Here is a 17,942-nt window from a genome sequence, read left to right as displayed (position 1 = left end):
TTTGATCTCAACTAGAGTATTTTACTTTTTTTTTTACTTACAAGAAGTAAACTGTTTAGAAAAAATATAATACATGTTTCAGCTTCTGTATGAATTGTAATATAATATTTATGCGTATTTACGACCGGGTAAAGCCGGGCGGCCTACTAGTTTATATACAAATCCACATTTAATTTCTGTTAATTTTTCTTTGAGAAACCTGAAAAAGAAAACTAGCCCCACCCCCTGCAAAAAAAAAAAAAAAAAAAGTGCACAGCACTTATCTCCCATAGTAAAAAAAAAAAATAAATAAATAAATCAAATCTTCACTTTAATAAAACAAGATTTTGTGTGTCTGTCTGTATGTACATCCATTTCTCACCTATACATAACTTTGAAATATTCTTATGCCAAGGTGTGTGGAGAGTAGTTTTTCTATGGAAATACAAAGTATAAAATTTTTTTATTAAATTCTATTTATTTTATGATAGATAAAATAAATGTTTGTCTTATTAGCAGTTTTAACATGCAGCAAATGAGTACGTTTTAGAACACGTTTACAAAACTTTTTCATTTTAATTGTACAACTTGCCTTCAAAAAGATGGCGTGTCAAAACTATAACTTCAAAACGTCACCATATTTTTTTAAAGTGAACAAACACATCATTTTGTCTTCTTTCACTGCAATTTAGCTCTATTAAGATGTACTCTTTTATTTATAAAAGTACTAGACCACTCCTGCCTCTAAGTCAGTATTTGTTATATATATCAAATATTTGGAAATTTCAAGTCACAGCTGCTGTTGCTTTCAAACGAACATGTATCATCATTAACATTACTGAAATAAATTATTTTAAAGGAAATATTATTGGGAAATTATTTAAAAAACAATGTATTTTGCTCAATTATTTGTGATCTATTTTGGTGGGTGGGGGGGAGAACATTTTCACCCCAAAACAAGGCCTAATGGGGAACTGTGGGGAGTCGAGCAGCGAGATGTCTGTTCATATTACATTTAAACTTCTGCAGGTTAATACAATCAGGGTAGCAGAAAACAGGGAGAGAATTCCAAAGTCTAGCAGTCTGAGGGAAGAAATTGTTAGAGTAGAAAGCTTTCTGACATCTAGGGACCTCAACAATGAAGGAGTGGGATTTTGATGCTTGTCAGGGGTAATTATATCAAGGGGACACAAGTGCTATGAGTTCATCAGAGCACATTTCATTAAAGTACTTGTAAAACAGTCACAGAGATACAACATTGCGGCGATGGGACAGACGGAGACTGGACAATAGTGTTGAACCAATTAGATTTAAAACTTTTTTTTAAGCCTGTCTAAATTAATTTAATGCAATTAACTAATAACTACCACATCAGTAAAATACCTCATTGTATCACATTAATAAAGTTTTTAAATTTAAAATTTTCTCTTTACTTCAGATTAATTAAGTATCAAATTTTCACATTATGAACAAAATTGTAAATTTTTTGTTAGGGGATCAGTTTACTGTAAATACCTAGCATAAAATTATTTCCCTGGAGTATATATTTCTCTGATACTTTCTTGATCCTCTCAAATTGTCATTACTTATTTAAAACAACTCTTTTGATTACAATATCAATTCAACACAAAATGCCTGTATGTAAACATCTTCCAAATATTCTAATTAATATTTCAAAAATGTTCAAATAGAATTATTTCTAGTCACCTTTTTGTTCAAGCCTCTTCTTTTGTTCTTCTCGCCAGATCCTAATTTTTTCTGGTTCCTGACGATGTTTGTCGGCTTGTGCGATTGCTGCATATCCACCACCATCTGTCGGCCCATTGGTCTGAAAAGTAAGTAAAGAAAATCCTAGAAAATGGATAATAAAAAGTGTTGCTCTCTAAGGAATAAGGGAGGGCCACAATCCATGCAGAATCCTTATTTCTGTGCAATGTTCATCTCACCAATATTACACCATTAAGTAAGCAATTTCCAGTGTCAGAGGGGGGGGTAACGGGAACCAGGATATCTCAATCTCGTAAAATTTATTTAAAAAAAAAAATTTTTTTAATTTTTTTTTTAATATTCAGTCACAACTTATCACAGCCAAAAGTAACTTTGGGTTAAAGGTTTATAAGGTGGAAATGATGACCAGCCAAAAAAATTACAAACACTATAGGGTTATTAAAATTGATCAATAGTATACACTGATTACTACTTATGGAGTGGTTTGGAAGAAGAATCTATGCGAAAAATAGAGGTTCTTGTCCAAAATTACTCTATATTAAAAAAGAATCTGAATGATGTAGGTACCAGTGATAAAACGAAAAATATCATGTTCCAAAAATCACATATATTGATCAAATAGTTTTATTTGTTAAAAAGAAAATCAAATTTTATGAGTATCATAGAAGTGACTGCCTTCTAGTTTGAAAAAATGTCAAGAAACGGGAGATAACTGAACAATTATTCATACTAAATTTATGTTATAAAGTTTATGAATTCTTATTAATCGCTTAATAATCTAATATATAAAAGGCAAAATGTGTGTAGTTCTTATAAAAACTTCCGACAGATGTGTCGGAACATGCCGAAATTGGTATCGTTTTAAAGCTTGGTCTCTTGGACGAGAAATATTGAAAAATTAGCCAAAAACATTAATTCCTTCACTCTTAACTGGGCAGTTTTCTACAAGGAGGGGGTTGCTTTTTTTCATCAACATTTTTGCAAGTCATCGTCTCTGTTGGATTGACTAGCCTTAATTCGAATGCTCACGACTTCCAGTTTCGCTATGAATGCATCAGCTAAGACGTTATGTTTTTTTCACTGTTTCCTCCTTTGCGTTACAGGTTCGAGCCTGCCTGCCTGCCTATTATTTTTTTTATTTTTATTTTTTTTTTAAACACCTCTCTCCACCCAGGATGCCTACCGGGGTTCCTTACTACACTACCTCTCCATACCCGGGTAATGCCAGGTACCCCCGCTAGTTTATTACATAAAAGGGAAAATGTGCGTTTGTGTGTGTCTGTGTGTTTGCCAAAAACTTTTGACAGATGCATTGGACTGTGACAAAGTCGGTATTGTTAGAAAGATTGATCTTTCACATGAAAAATATCTAAAAATTGACCAAAAAGATTAATTTTGTTAACTGGGCCGGTTTTTTTTTGCAAGGAGGGATCACTTTTTGTGTTAGCATTTTTTGCAAGCCATACTCCTACCAATCTTAACATAGATTTATAAAATGTTATTTTGAAGGTCCGTGACGTCATAAGTCGTCGTGACAGAGACAGCTAGCATGTTAACTTTTTTTCATCCCCATTTTCCTTTTTCGCATTACAGGTTAGAGCCTGCCTGCCTACTGTGGCTAATTTTTTTTTTTTTTTTTTTTTTTTTTTGCACTCACATGCACACTCACTGCTATTTTGATTGAAACTTTTTTCTGGAGGTTGGTTGCTCAATAGCCTTAGTATACCACCTCTCTCCACTCGAGCAATGCCGAGTAGCCATGCTAGTTTTCTTTATAAAAATAAAATTACTTGATCAATTTACGCAATTTTTGGAATAAAATATTTTCATTGTTACAGGTACGAACATCAGAGTTTTCTTTATTCTTGTTTTTTAATATAGGCAGAATTCTGGACAAGAACTAAAACGAAGAGGGGGTTGCTTGCGTAATAATCGTAAACTCTTTATATACATTCATGAAACTATTACACATTTTGAGGAATCATTTAATTGCTAATAAATTTAATTACTAAATGTATGCATTGGCTGCCATATTGACCAAATAAGAAAATGCAGCACAACTTGACAAATAGTATACATAATAACAATTGGGGGAGAAGGCCCCAAAATGATAATCTGTTTAAATAAAAACAAAGAGGTAAAAATTCAGATTTTCTTTAAGATATGGCCAAGCAATTCAAAAAGAGGTTCTGTATGTTGGTCAGGCAGGCTCAAGCTTGATACAGCAGTTTCATTGCTAAAAAGCACGGACTGAATAGATGCATCTTCTTAAGAATAAAAGACAAAAACTGTTTGTGTCAGTCTGCTTTTCACACTTTACCCATCAAATACAGGCATAAAGTTCATACGAATTATATATACTGTACCTCAATGATTGTTTGTATTAAAGCTGATGCACGAAATAAATTGCCCACTATTTCCAGCGGCAATGGCCATTCTTGTCAAGTGAACCGTTGACACAATATGTTGTGTCTGCAGTGAAAGTGAAATGATGTCTTTTCACAAAATATGCAAAGTCTGCATTGATACAGGAGCACTTGATGTAAATAAAGCATCAAATAATTTGTCAGCGATGCAGAAAAGTCGTATTGCTAACCAATCACTGACAGTAGATGGATGATATGACTATAATATAAGCAAATATGGCCCGTTCTTCAGCATATGTCTTGGCAATTAAAAACATTCTGGTTTTGATTCTGGTGCTTTTGTGATTTTTATCCATTGTGAATATTATTCCTGATTCTAATTCCTGTCCTTTTTTATCTTATTTAAAATTCCCTGGTTCATTTCTTATTCTTTGAGTAAACAGATCCTTCGAAATGATTGGTTCAGAAGATCCAAATTTATTGTTCATAGAAAAAAAAAAAATACTGATGCTAACACATTGCTTTTCATGACATTGATAGATTTTTTTTTAATCTAAATGCTAGATTATCACTTTAGGACCAATCTAGAACAAAGGAAAGCATTTTCTTTCAAAATTCTAAATATTCTTTTTAGTAGTTAGGAAAAAACAAACAAAAGAACAAACAGAAAAAAAACAAACAAACAAAAGCAGGCATTTAACTCCATAAGCCCTCTATTCATTTTATTAGTATTTGATTTTTTTAATAATAAAAGCAAATGAAACATAGCATTGGATAGGTGGATAGGTTTTTCTTTTGTTTTTTTGTGTGTGTGAGGAAAAGTGAAAGTTAAAGGAAAGTTTTAGCTTAAAAAAATAAAACAAGGAGGGCGTATACTTGAAGCCAGGTTGCACAATTAATAAAAGTACATTGTCACCCAATCTGACAACATAAGACTTCAAAAAATTAATTGCTTGTCATCATATATGCCGGTCTATTTTTAGATGCGACTAAGCACTGCTAATAAATAACTTAATTGGTCACATTCAAATTTGAAATAGCATTTCCATCATTACCCATGCAAATTGATTTGGCCCATCTTAAAAGTATCACTTTTGGCTATTAATGTGATTAACTAACTCAAAAAACTCAGTTTCTACTTATGTTTAGAAAAGAGAAAAAAGATATCAAGTGAAAGAAACAACCTACTTAATGACAGTTTCCAGTTTTATAATTGGAAATTGACATGTGTATAAAAAAAATAGTCCATTTTTTTTTACCACTTGGAATTTTTAAGTACTCAAAAAAAAAAAAAAATAAAAAAAAAAACTATTTAAAAAATTATTTTCAAACCAAATACCATTCCAATCATAAAAAAAGTTTGATTTGGTTACTTGTAAATATACATATTCTTAAATTTCCATTGTATATAAAAAAGTTCGATTTTATTTAAAAAAAAAAAAAAAAAAAAAAGTGAAAAAAAAAAGTGAAAAAAAAAAAATAATAATGCCCCCCCCCCCCCCCCCCCCGAAAAGTATCTAATCTAAAATATGAGTAACAATTGCTTGATAAACCTTGTTTGTCTATTCCCGATCTCAAAATAGGAAGCTACCATCAAGTAGACTATTTTCTTTTACCCTATTATCATATTAAATGTTAATGTAAACCATGTTTCTTTTATGCCTTTTTCCTATATACAAAATACATGCTAATTTATTTATTATTTATTTCTAAGACTAATGTTGAAAAAAATTGTTTAATTGTTTTAATAAGTTGTAATTTATAATGAACTCAACAAATCACTCATTTCTCTCAGTTATCTATAGCCCTCAGACTGTTGATTCAACCAGTCTTTAATATTTCTTAATATTCATGAACACTTAAAGAGTAACTATTTCTAGCTAATTTATAAAGCATGTTCGTACACAATGTAAACTTCCTTTGATTGTTAATTCTGCCTTAATAAAAAGTCTTTAGTTGAGGAAATTAAGGTTATTATTCTTTAATAAAACAGCCGTTATTTTGAATAGATTTTTCATGCTGGAATTTGAATTTCATCTAAAAGACATTGGTAGTTAGTTTTTACCATATTTGAGTTGAATTAAACATATTTGACATATTATAATTGATCAGTGGTGGTAATGTTCTGTTGGTTAATAAAGGCAAAAGTTCTCTGAACTCACTCCAATCTAACCCCCCCCCCAATCACACTAGCACCTGCTCCACCCTGTGCTCCAAGGCTATCACAAAGGTTAAAACAAACTTCTAGACAACCTCAAGAGTTTTTGCCATTTACTTTTTCCATATCCAAGTTCAACTCTGTCTCCATTGCTTTTCATACGCAAGCATACTTCTTTAATTTTTTATTAACTGATTTTACCTATGTATCTATAAAGTTGAATTTTTTTTCTCGTTCTGACATTGTTATTAAAAACCTACTTTTTCTATTTAAAAATTATTAAAATGAACTTCTTATTATACTCAGTCATGGATATGCAACCAACTAGATAATTTGCATATTCCTTAAAAAAAGGAATGTTCATTAATTACTTATTCATTTGTTATGTTTTCTTAGATGATTGGTTTCATTTAACTATTTTGCTAAATTCTATTTATGCATTCTATAATGCATAATTGTGTAGAATTTAAGATAAGAACGTTTCAGCACATGGAAATGTTACATATATAAGTGACCTTGCTGGTGTGTGCACAAAATACTCTATTAAACTCCTCTCTGAATATTTGGTCTACAGACTTAACATTTGATATATAGGGTATTTGGACTCTAAAAACGCTTTTGATTTGGTTTTTAGCCTGTAAAAATAGCTGCTAAGAAGTCAAATTTGAAAAAAAAAAAAAAAAAAAAAAAAAAAAAACAGTTGACCATGACAGGAGTAAATCATTTAACTTCAGAGCATGCATACATTCATATTTTTAGCTTGACGTTACTTAAATTTTAGCATTTTTTTATCCATCTGGTAATGGTTTAAATGGTAACAATGAAGGCTGAAGTGCTCAATAATGACTAGGGCTATGACAACAGCATATTCTTTTTTTGTTGTTGTTTGGATTCTCAGGTATATATCCATTGATATCTTATGTTTTTATGTAGAGCAATGTGATTATCAGTTGAATAATTGTGTCTAACTGTGTCGGATATATACTCAAGACTAAAAACAATGAAAAGAATATGCTGTTGTCATAGCTCTAATAATGACGAAGGCTAGAGTGCTAAATGTTTTGGTTTCGATTCCAGCTGATGACATTAAAGTCTTTTTTTTTTCTTTTTTTTTAAACCATTACTATATATATATCAGGTACAATATAATAATAGAGAATTTGCTTTATAATAATAAATACAAAATCTGCACAAATTAATATCATATTTAAGCGTATTTTATGACTGGAGGTCTGCTAGTATTTATCTAAATAGATAATTACTTATATATAATTAAGTTTATTTCTAAGGTGTTCTACTACCATTTTTGAAGACAGCTTACTGTCAGTCTGATGTGATCCTGTGCAGTTCTAGGAAGTTCATCTTCGCAGGCTTTGTCCTTCTCACTCTTTGAGAAGGTGTTCATTTGTTGTTAATCGACAGAGGCAGTGCTAACAGGGATTATTGATGGAGTTCCCAGGCAATTTTTGTTTGGCCAGAGTGCTCTTCCTTTAAGACAATGGTTTCAAATCCCATCTTTTGACCTAGTATCCCATCTCTTGCAGAAGGAAGGAGATAAATCAATTTTAAATTAATGACCTTGTACCATATTAAGTTATGGCAAAGAAGACCAAACAAAACTTATTGAATTTGCATGGCAAAGCAATTAGCAGAACAATTAATGCCATAACAGAATAAATCAAATTCCTTAATACTCATGATGAACATTTCTATTCAACAGTCAATGAATTTATCTTTTGTTCTTGTAAAAGAACAAACAAAAAAATATCTGCTAAAATTAGAAGAGGCTTTTGCATGCCATGCAGAAAAAAAAAATGTTAATCATTTGGAACTTTTGCGTCAAATATCAAATCATGCTTAGGCAATAAAAAAAAAAGTTTTTGTCTAGAATTTCTCTATATTACAAAAATGAAGAAAAATAAGTACTAGTGATGAAATGAAAAATATCATATTCCAAAAACCACGTAAATTGATCAAGTAATTTTATTTTTAAATAAGAAAATCAAATTTTATGAGCCTCTAAGAAGAGACCATCTCCCCTGCCATTTGAAAAATATCTCAGAAAACAAAGGGAGATAACTAAACAATACTTCATACTAGATTTATGTTGTAATGCCTATGAATTCCTATTAAGCACCTAAAAATAATTTTCTTTATAAGAAATAAAGCTATTTGACCAATTTACTTCAGTTTTTTTAGAATATGATATTTTCGTTTTGTCATGGGTACATACATCATTCAAATTTTTCTTTGTGTTTTAATATAGGGGAATTTTAGACAACATACACAAAAAAAAATGTTTAAGTTTTATAATAATCTTAAAAATTGGGGAGAGCTCAAATTCATTTGTTTTCATTGCTCTAATACTCAAAGACTTTTTTTTATAAATGGTAAAATTTTACTTGAAAATCGAATTTTAATGTGGATGCTTCATGCTTTTCATTGATTTAAGTATATAGTGTTAGTAAATTTAGATACTTAACTTTTAATACTAACAAAACAATAAAAATAAGATTTTATTTATTTTTCATATCCTCCTGGAAATGCCTGAAAAAATTTTAAACGTTTTTAACACTTAAGAGGATACATCTTACTGTATAAATTTAATATAACGTAATCACCCACTTCTTAACCAGATAATATCAAAGATCACATAACATTGGATAGAACGGTGAAAACAATTTACAAAATAAAATGGCCATCATTTTAAAAATTAAAAGTAATGAATTAAAATGTTTGTAAACTGCTAGCATATTTTACATTTTTTACATTCTCACTCAAACTTAGGGTTAGTGACATGGTTAAAAAAGGTATATATATTTTTTTAGATTATAAATTAGAATTAAGCTAGAATTAGCTTTATATATGATCCTGTTCCCTTTTTTTCAATAGAGAAAAGCAATTTACATCCCTCATTCCCCAGCATCTGAATCCTACAGAAAAAATGGTTTTGTATAGCGACCATGTTAAAAAAAAAAAAAAAGACTAAATCAAAAAAATGTTAACCATTATTTTTTCATCTATCTGGAAGTCAGTGTTCATTTTACATTTTTTTTTTCTTTTTTTTTTAGTAAAATGAATTCCATCTTAATTTTTTTAAACATATACATAATAATACATATAAGAATTAGTCTATGAACATTTTAAAAAGAAAAATCCAATATAATTAAAATAAATTGATAAATCATACAGCAATATATCTAAAATAGTCCTTTTAAATACATTTTATGAACCCACGGCTTAGATTAATCAAGGTAGTCATGTCAGTATATATAAAGAATTAGCAAGAGTTAAAAAAAAAAAAAAAAAAAAAAAAAAAAAAAAAACGCATCTGTAATGATAAATATTCTATTTCTTAAGAATTATCAAGCAAGAGTCAAAAAAAAGAAAAGAAAAACAAAAGCAATAATGCATCGTTGTACTTGCGGAAGTTCCTCAGTGTCAAAGAAGGAAGGCTGAGAGGGTTGAAGTTCAATCTCGGGTTTTGGGTCGATGAAGTCTGATTCCACACTCACCTAGAAGTAAAACTCTTATTTTTAACCAATCCAAAAGCCCAAGATCTTCCTTTGGGGAATTTCTTAGTTGCTCTCTACACTTCTCTAGTCCAATCATTTTATCTACTTCTTCAAGTATAGGTATCCATTTATGAAAGTTTTTATTTTTTCTAATAATCATTATCAAAATTGGACCTTCAGTTTAATCCGATGTTCACTTAGGATTTTTTGATCAATAAATACAATACACTTTAGATTTGTTTTTATATGGTTTCTCAGAGTTATAGATTAGGAATTATAGTCATTCTGCAGTTTACGAACTATGCTGAAATTACATTATTTAGAAACTCAGTCTTAACATGAAGAGGAGTCTTTGTTAACTATTCTGTACTTTTAGTTAACAATTCAAGAACTAATATTGTAAAAATTGAATTTAAATTGAAAATCCTATCTAAGAAAAGAAAAACAAGCATAATCAGTAAACTACAGAAATACCTCAACTATTACTACTAGACAAAAAGTTTGTGGTAGGAGAAATTGATCATTTATTCCCATTATTAATGCATCCATTATTAAAGCATAAAATACTATAACGAATCAGACATGATTTGAAATTTGAATTATTGATTTCATAGACAAATGCTGATATCAATTAAGCCAATCATGACCTCTTCTCCACTACATTGTTGATATGTAACACTTCATAAAATACACAAGTTGTAATTCCCCTACCTCTGTCTGGATAGTGCAAGCATATCGGTGGATAGCTGAGAACTGGGACAAAAACTATGGAAAAAAAAAACTTGGCTTAGCTATCAAGTCTACAGATGGTCAGCCTTCGACAGTGGAATCAGGATTGGTTAACCATCTGATGTAACCTTACTCAAAAATACCATGCATGGGCCACAACAGTTTGGAATTTACTACAGACCAAGGAAAACTCCAGCTCAATCTGACCATGGTAATAACCACAAAACAATAATCTTAAGTAACTAGGCTAAGAGTACACATACTATGGTCAAGTAGGTGACCATTTATTTTCGTTAAATTTTAGATAATCGAACAATTTTTGTGTAGTATGTTAGTGATTATAAGATGTACCATCAATATGAATACCAACTTTTACATCACATTGATTTATCCCTTGTTAAAGATATCGGCAATCATAATTATACCAGGATTTTGTTTGCAAATTACTTGGTTCGTACTTGCAAAACTATTCAACTTAGTCAAGGTTCCTATTTACTTGCCTTCCTACAAGGGAAAAATTATACATTAAGTTGTTTATTGTTATATGGAGTGGGGATATCCAGCACCCTAAAAAGGGTCAATCTGAATAGGACAAAAATGGAAACTTCCCCAATCAAAAAAAGATTTCTTCTACAATCGAGGAAAGAACATACCTTAGCCTGAAGGTCAAGGAAATAATTCATAGGGTAGATGATAAGTATGCAGTTGTTATAAAAAGGCTTGAGAGTAGTGTATATTACTGTTTCACCCATAGTTAGTAGCTGAAAGGCTAGATTCATAGTTTTTCAATGATATTAAAAATTTAATAGTGCCAACAACTAGAACACAGTATGCTGAGCACACAATTTACATCCATAACTACTGCCGCATAAAAATACTTGTATAAAATTCAATTTAATAACATCAGGCAGAACTGTTCACAAGAGTAGAACCTATCTGGACAGAAACAAGATATTTTGTGTGCAATATTCAAACTATCATTTATTTTTGGTAAAAAACTAAACTTAAATGCTCAAAATATTTGTAGAATATATTCCAGTATTTTTAAAAATCTTTATACCAAGTCATAACTAATTTAAATCTAAACACAGCCAAATCATTTATTTTAATTATTTCTAGAAAAATATGCTATTCTTGCTAAATGGTGTCATGATTGCTGTTGCCACCCTAAAAAATATAACGCGACGACATGTAAACTTGGGACAAAATAACATTGTGTGGCATTTGAATAATGTTAGATACTGTGTCAGGCTAAACTCATTCCTTTCAGCTGCAACTGTGACTTGGATGGTGAGTTTACTCATTGATATATATGATGTTAAAAAAAAAAGGAGAAAAAAAAGGAAAAAAAAAAGCAGCTACGGCACACTATTTTGTACAATAAAATGCATGAAATATTTAAATAGAGACAAAAAGCAGTTACAACACATACTATTTAAGAGACAACAAAAAAGCAATTACGACACAGACTATTTTTATACAATAACAAACAGGAAATAAAACAAAGAAATAACATGCATTTCTATGATAATAAAATTTTAAAAAATACTATTTACTTCTACAATGTTAATTTATTCGGTTTCTTTGATGGATGTTGGATATTGTAACACTTCCCTTCTTCCCAAACGCACCATTTAAAACCAATCTGATTTGGTTAATTAAATTTGAACCTCCTCCCTCTCTTAAAAGACAAAATGCTTGAGAGGAAATGAATTTATGTTTCTCTAAAATGTATCAAGGTGAAAATCAATGTGACACTCTACAGAATTTGAACATGTTAACAGTTTATGTATAGATAACCTATACGTTATGTAATGTATAAACAAAGAGTGCTCAAAGCCAATGGCCTTGTGCCAGACTGGTGGCATTGAACTTTAAAGCAGAATGCAGACATACAAGTTGTGGAGTAGTGAACAGATTTAAAGTTTAAGTGATCACATATAAGGTCATGCGTGGAAAAAAAAAAAAAAAAAAAAAACAGAATCGGACTTTTTCACTCACAGACACCAGACAGATCAGATAAAGTCAACGTATTTGTCCAGTTTCATCATAGCTCAGAAACAAACCAACAAAGATATTCTTTCATTGCATATTTAAATCCATCAGTTTATTCATGTAACATTATTGAATTTGTAGAGAAAAAAGATGAAAAAAATCACCCAGAGACATTAGTTTTTACACACTGACATTAGTTTTTACACAGAGACATTAGTTTTACATAGAGACATTAGTTTTACACAGAGACATTAGTTTTATACACTGACACATGCAGTAGATTTAAGAAACTAATTTCCAAATCTCAAGTCATATGTTCATCACTCTTTCTCTCGCGTTCATTTTTATCATTTCCTCTCCTGTTTTCTTTGGTCTTCCTTTATGAGCTGAACCTGACACTGCAATTGTTCTACATTTTCTGGTTAGAATAGAACTATCATCCATTCTTTCAACATGACCATACCATCAAAGTCTCCTGTTCTGCAAAAATTTCTCTATACTGTCCAGTTTTAATCTTCCTCCAAGATCATCCGAACTAAGTTTGGATTTATGACTAACATTACACATCCATCGTCGGTCCTGGATATGACCTAAAACTATATCCGATGGTGAGGCCCCAGCTTGCGGGCCTTGGGGAGTGTGGAGCCACCCTTTAATTGGCATTGCTCCCAGGTCCACTCCGACCCAGAGTGGTAGTACCTGTTAGGGTCCCAACTATGGGTTAAATAGAATCCGACTTAAAAAACAAATATACTCCATTAAAAAATCATTCCTCCAAATCACTAGATTCGGCATTAAATAACCTGAAAAAGGTTGATATGCTGTAAAACAAAAACAACGAACCAACACATCCATCGTATCATTCTCATATTTCTCTCCATCCAACACATGTCTTCAACCCTCACTGGCTAGATTTGACTTCATCGTCACTATTTAATAATGGCAGAAATTTCCTGAACTTATTCCATCCACTCCTAACTTTTGCAATCACATTAGCACCTGCTCCATCCTGTGATCCTTATTCAGCAACTTCATAATCCAAAACTATATTTAAATACATTATGATAATGATAATTTTCTAATCTTAACATAAAATTATTAGCAATAACGTTTTCTCCTTCCTTATAAAGTACATATAGAAAAGCTTCAGAGTGTATGTGCGTGTGTGGGGGAGGAGTTGTTTCAAAGTACAAAGTTTGCCAATACACTTTAAGTACTTATAATAAAAATAGGATGAATTATTAAAGGAATTATTAGTAATATCCAATTATATACGACGGCTTAGGAGATAAAGTAATGAAGCAGAGGTCAAAAAATCCAGAGTTCAATAACTCGTACTAGTTTACATTAAGGGAGGGGGGGGCGGGGTCTTGATAGAGCACATAAGTCCACAAAGACTCAACGGTTCTTTAATTTTGTCCTTCTATATGCCTCCCCATGAGGGCTAAGTTACACATAAAGTCGTTTTTTTTTATGTGAGGAAATATCCAGCACCTCAGAAAGCAGCACCTGGATAGGCTAAAAATAAAAATTGCCTCAGTCAAGAAGGATTTCTCCTAATCTAGCAGAGTAGATCATAACCCAAAAGCCAAAGAGTGAGTGTTTTCAAAACAAAAAAGTGAAAATATTCATTAAAAAAAAAAATTATTTTCTTAAATATCAGCAGGAAAAAACAATTTAGGATCACATGTTTATGTAAATCTGCAGAAAAATTAATGTGTTTGCTAAATTTCTAAGAGAAGAAAAACTCCAAAGAATAAAACCAAGAATTCATCCCTTAAGGTAAAGTGATGGCAATTGTTGTCACTTTTCAGCAAAATGTCAATCAGCATTCATTAGAAGAGACAAGAAAATGATGATTAGGGGACTCAAAATCTTCATATTTCCAGCCCAAGCTTCCACTAATGAAGAAAAAAAAAAAAAAATGAAACCGTGGCACTTATCCTAAAGCAGGTTTAACCAGCTTTCTCTGAAGGAGGAAGTTTCATGAGAGTATGGTTGGTTGGTTGTTTTATGGCATATCAACCGTTTTCGGGTTATTTAATGTGAATCCAAAGATTTTGAAGAAAATTTTTTTAATAGAATATATTTGTTGTTTTCAAGTCGGTTTCTATTTAACCTATAGCTGGGACCCTACTACCACTCTGGGTCAGAGTGAACCTGGGAGCAATGGTAATTAAAGGGTGGCTCCACACTCCCCAAAGCCCGCAAGCTGGGGCCTCACCACTGGATATAGTTTAAGGTCATATTCAGGGCCATTCATGAGAGTATGAAATTCACAAGTGGTCCCCAGTCGCATGTATATCATTATTAGGGGAAATAATGACATTAGGTTTTTGCAACTCTTACAAGGAGGTATCGACGTCCCTCGACATACAATGCTTGGCATTCCCAAATTGGTTGCCCATCTGGTACTGACCAGGCTCAATGTTGCCTAACTTTGGTGATCTAACAAGAACCAGTGTGTCAACGTGATTATGCCGTTGAGGCTTCCACTACAAAGAGTAAGAAGCATATTCTGCACAGTTCCACAAGATCAAAATGAAATGCTGGGTTTCTCAAACCAACATCTGTTCTTCAGATGCTGCACTTCTATTTCTTGTTCTCTTTCGGTGGAGGAGAAATCCTTCACGACTGAGACAATTTTTATTTTTGTACCTTTTCTCCACGTTAAGAAACGACCCTGGTGTCTAACTCTGTCCCATGGGGAGGCATAGTAAATAGGTACCCAGGTGTCAATAATAGAAAACATAAATAACTTTATAAATTAGATTTTTTTTTTTTTTTTTTTTTTTTTTTTTTTTTTAATTTTTCAGTACTAATCTAGTTTAACATCCCAGGTTCACACTAAACTATTTCAGAAATAAAAAGAAAAGACTTTAAAAGCATTTTCTACAAAAAGTTGATATTGAAATATGTCAAGCATACAAAATTAATATCTTTGTGAATAAATGCAAATTTTATACTTTAAAATTGCTGTTTTAAATAAATTGTCTCTGGAATTCAGTATTTCAACAAAAAAATATATGAAATTGTAATATTAAAATATAATGGATGTACCACACTGTTGTTATTAATATTTATATTTAACACAGTTTATTCACTAAACGACAACTAATAGTTAATTAATAAAAGGCATTTTGGAAAAATCAATATGTACATCGTAAATATCAGAGAAATTTCATTGGATGTCCTGCTGGCTTGGTAGACCAAAAGCAGACTCAAGGCATTTTTTCTTGAATAGTGGTGATGGAAAGGGGTTTATAAAGTCAATTCACAATTGTCTTCAGTGTGGTACATCCATTTATATTTTAATATTACAATTTCATATATTTTTTGTTGAAATACTGAATTCCAGAGAATTGATATTTATCTCCTTCACACTATATGTGACAAGGTTGGAGGTTGGGAATCAAAAAGGTCAGCATACAAAAAGTGTGGAGCTCTGACCTACAAAAACACCTGAGCAGCCCAGTAGGCATCTCTTGGTTGGAGCCCCTCAGGTGATTAGCCTGAAACTAATTTTTTCTCAAAGAAAGAAGATAAATCTGGAAGGACAGACCTAATAGTGGAACTGTTACAAAGTTTCAAAATGCGGATTTCATGAGCAAAGCTTCTTTCTTAGACCTGCACGCCTGTGGAACTCTGTTCCGTCTGCCTGCTTCCCTCCGGACTACAACTTGGATGTCTTCAAGTCTAATGTTAACAAATTCCTAATGAACCGCCCCCCCTAATTAATCACTTCATAAAATCTCCTCACTAACGTGATGTACTTGCAATAACCCTTATCCCTGAGTGGCTTCCGGGCCTTGATAAGTGGTGATCACTGTGTAAAAAAAAAAAAAAAAAAAAAAAAAGTCTAAATGATACCTGGTTTTCAAACTAGGATGAAACGAATATGTTTTTATTTTTCTAAAGAGTTATTTTTAACCGATTTACTCAGGACCCCATCCCTATCTCTCACAACTAATTTTCTCCCTGATAATCCCAAATAAATTCAGAGTCAAATATAAGTGCCACAATTGAATTCCTCATGAAAATTTACATATGAAAAGTTGTATTTAATGTTTACACAGGACTTTGTTTTCAATTGCATTGCCGAACACAAAAACCACAAATATAGCAGAAGATATTTATGGAAGATTTCACTTGAAATGCTTGTTATTTAATTATTTATTTTTAATTATTATTTTAAGCCTAAATCTAAAAAAATGCAAAACAAATTATTACCTGTGGCGCATCATCTTCAGCATGTGCATCTGACGCCGCAGTGGATTCTTCAAAGGCGTTAAATCCATTGCCTGCCGTTGCTATAACAAAAAGAAAACAGAACGTTCAAATAATTGTTATTCGATGGAAAATTGATCAGAAATAATATAGCAAAATTTACCAATTATTTAAAAGAAAAGAAAAATATATATATATATATATATATATATATATATATATATATATAACAGAGATTTGGTGTGCTTCGAAGCAAAATTATATCATACTGACAGGGAGACCTGACATTACTTGGGATTGAACCAGGATCAACAAATATTCCACAATTACATTTATCAAATTCGATGAAATCGATCATTTTTTAATCAAATCAATTGATTGTTTGTTCTAGTCGGGGACCCACCATGGTGTGTCAGGAGAAAGATCCACATGCCTTCTCGTAGTCTACAATATACTGTAATCTACATTGCACTGTGAGAGAACATACTGTTGATTTTATAAAATTATTTTTATCTAATGGCTTAAATTGAAGTTTAAAATGCAAAAGTCAAATATGGTAGTTCAATAGTGCTCTAAACAGAAACATTCATTTCGAATGCACCCCTATCTTATTAAAGAACCTACTACCGATTTTATATGCCAGGTCCTGCTTGTGCAGTAAGAAAACTTCTCAAATGCATTTGTGATTTTAGGCTGTGTCAGAGTGTTAACTTTGATCAAAATTGGAGTGTTCCTTCTTTAATAGAATTTTTTTAACTATCGATACTTATCGAAGGCATTCTGATACAAAACCTATCTAAGAACACTACCAGACACAAAGTAAATTTGTGTGAAATTTTGTTTCTATTCTAACAATCTGGCTTGGTGAGGATTATCTAAAATGAAAAAATCAGCCCAGCCGTTTCAGAGTTCATAGGGAATGAACTCACACATACACAAATACACATGCGCAGACAAAACACCTTTTACATACAAGTAGAGATTCTTTAAAATTTAGTAAAATTATGAAATATTGAAAATTATTCTTTGGACTACTGTTCTCATCTTGGAGTGGTATTTTCACAAGGACCCATGGGCATAATGGTTAAAGTACTTTGTAAAATTCAGTTGTAAGTTACACTCTTCTGTAGATTAAAGGTTCAATCCTCAGTGCGGGTAATACTCAAAAGACAATTGTGATGAATTACTTAGGACTTCTTCCATTTGATGGAACTAGAACATGTATGGATTAAATAAAGGGTTTGG

At 31.5% G+C, this 17,942-nt stretch overlaps 1 protein-coding gene across 7 annotated transcripts in view; it reads right to left on the bottom strand.

Moving 5' to 3' along the window:
* LOC145279664 (clathrin light chain B-like) overlaps positions 1–17,942 on the bottom strand; it is a 112,265-nt gene that overhangs the window by 53,967 nt on the left and 40,356 nt on the right. For 4 of the 7 annotated variants that reach the window (XM_080130914.1, XM_080130913.1, XM_080130911.1 and 1 more), the window contains exons 2-4: positions 16,701–16,780; positions 9,654–9,746; positions 1,687–1,807 (exon numbers count right to left, since the gene is read on the bottom strand). In XM_080130914.1, coding sequence (XP_079987040.1) covers positions 1,687–1,807; positions 9,654–9,746; positions 16,701–16,780 — 294 coding nt within the window. The remainder of the gene's footprint in view (positions 1–1,686; positions 1,808–9,653; positions 9,747–16,700; positions 16,781–17,942) is intronic. The other 3 variants (XM_080130916.1, XM_080130917.1, XM_080130915.1) reach the window with 1 other exon arrangement.

This window comes from Euprymna scolopes, chromosome 7 (genome assembly GCF_053919585.1).
Source record: "Euprymna scolopes isolate OS-2025 chromosome 7, ASM5391958v1, whole genome shotgun sequence".
Lineage (NCBI taxonomy): Eukaryota > Metazoa > Mollusca > Cephalopoda > Sepiida > Sepiolidae > Euprymna > Euprymna scolopes.
This window is presented reverse-complemented; position numbering and strand designations above follow the sequence as displayed.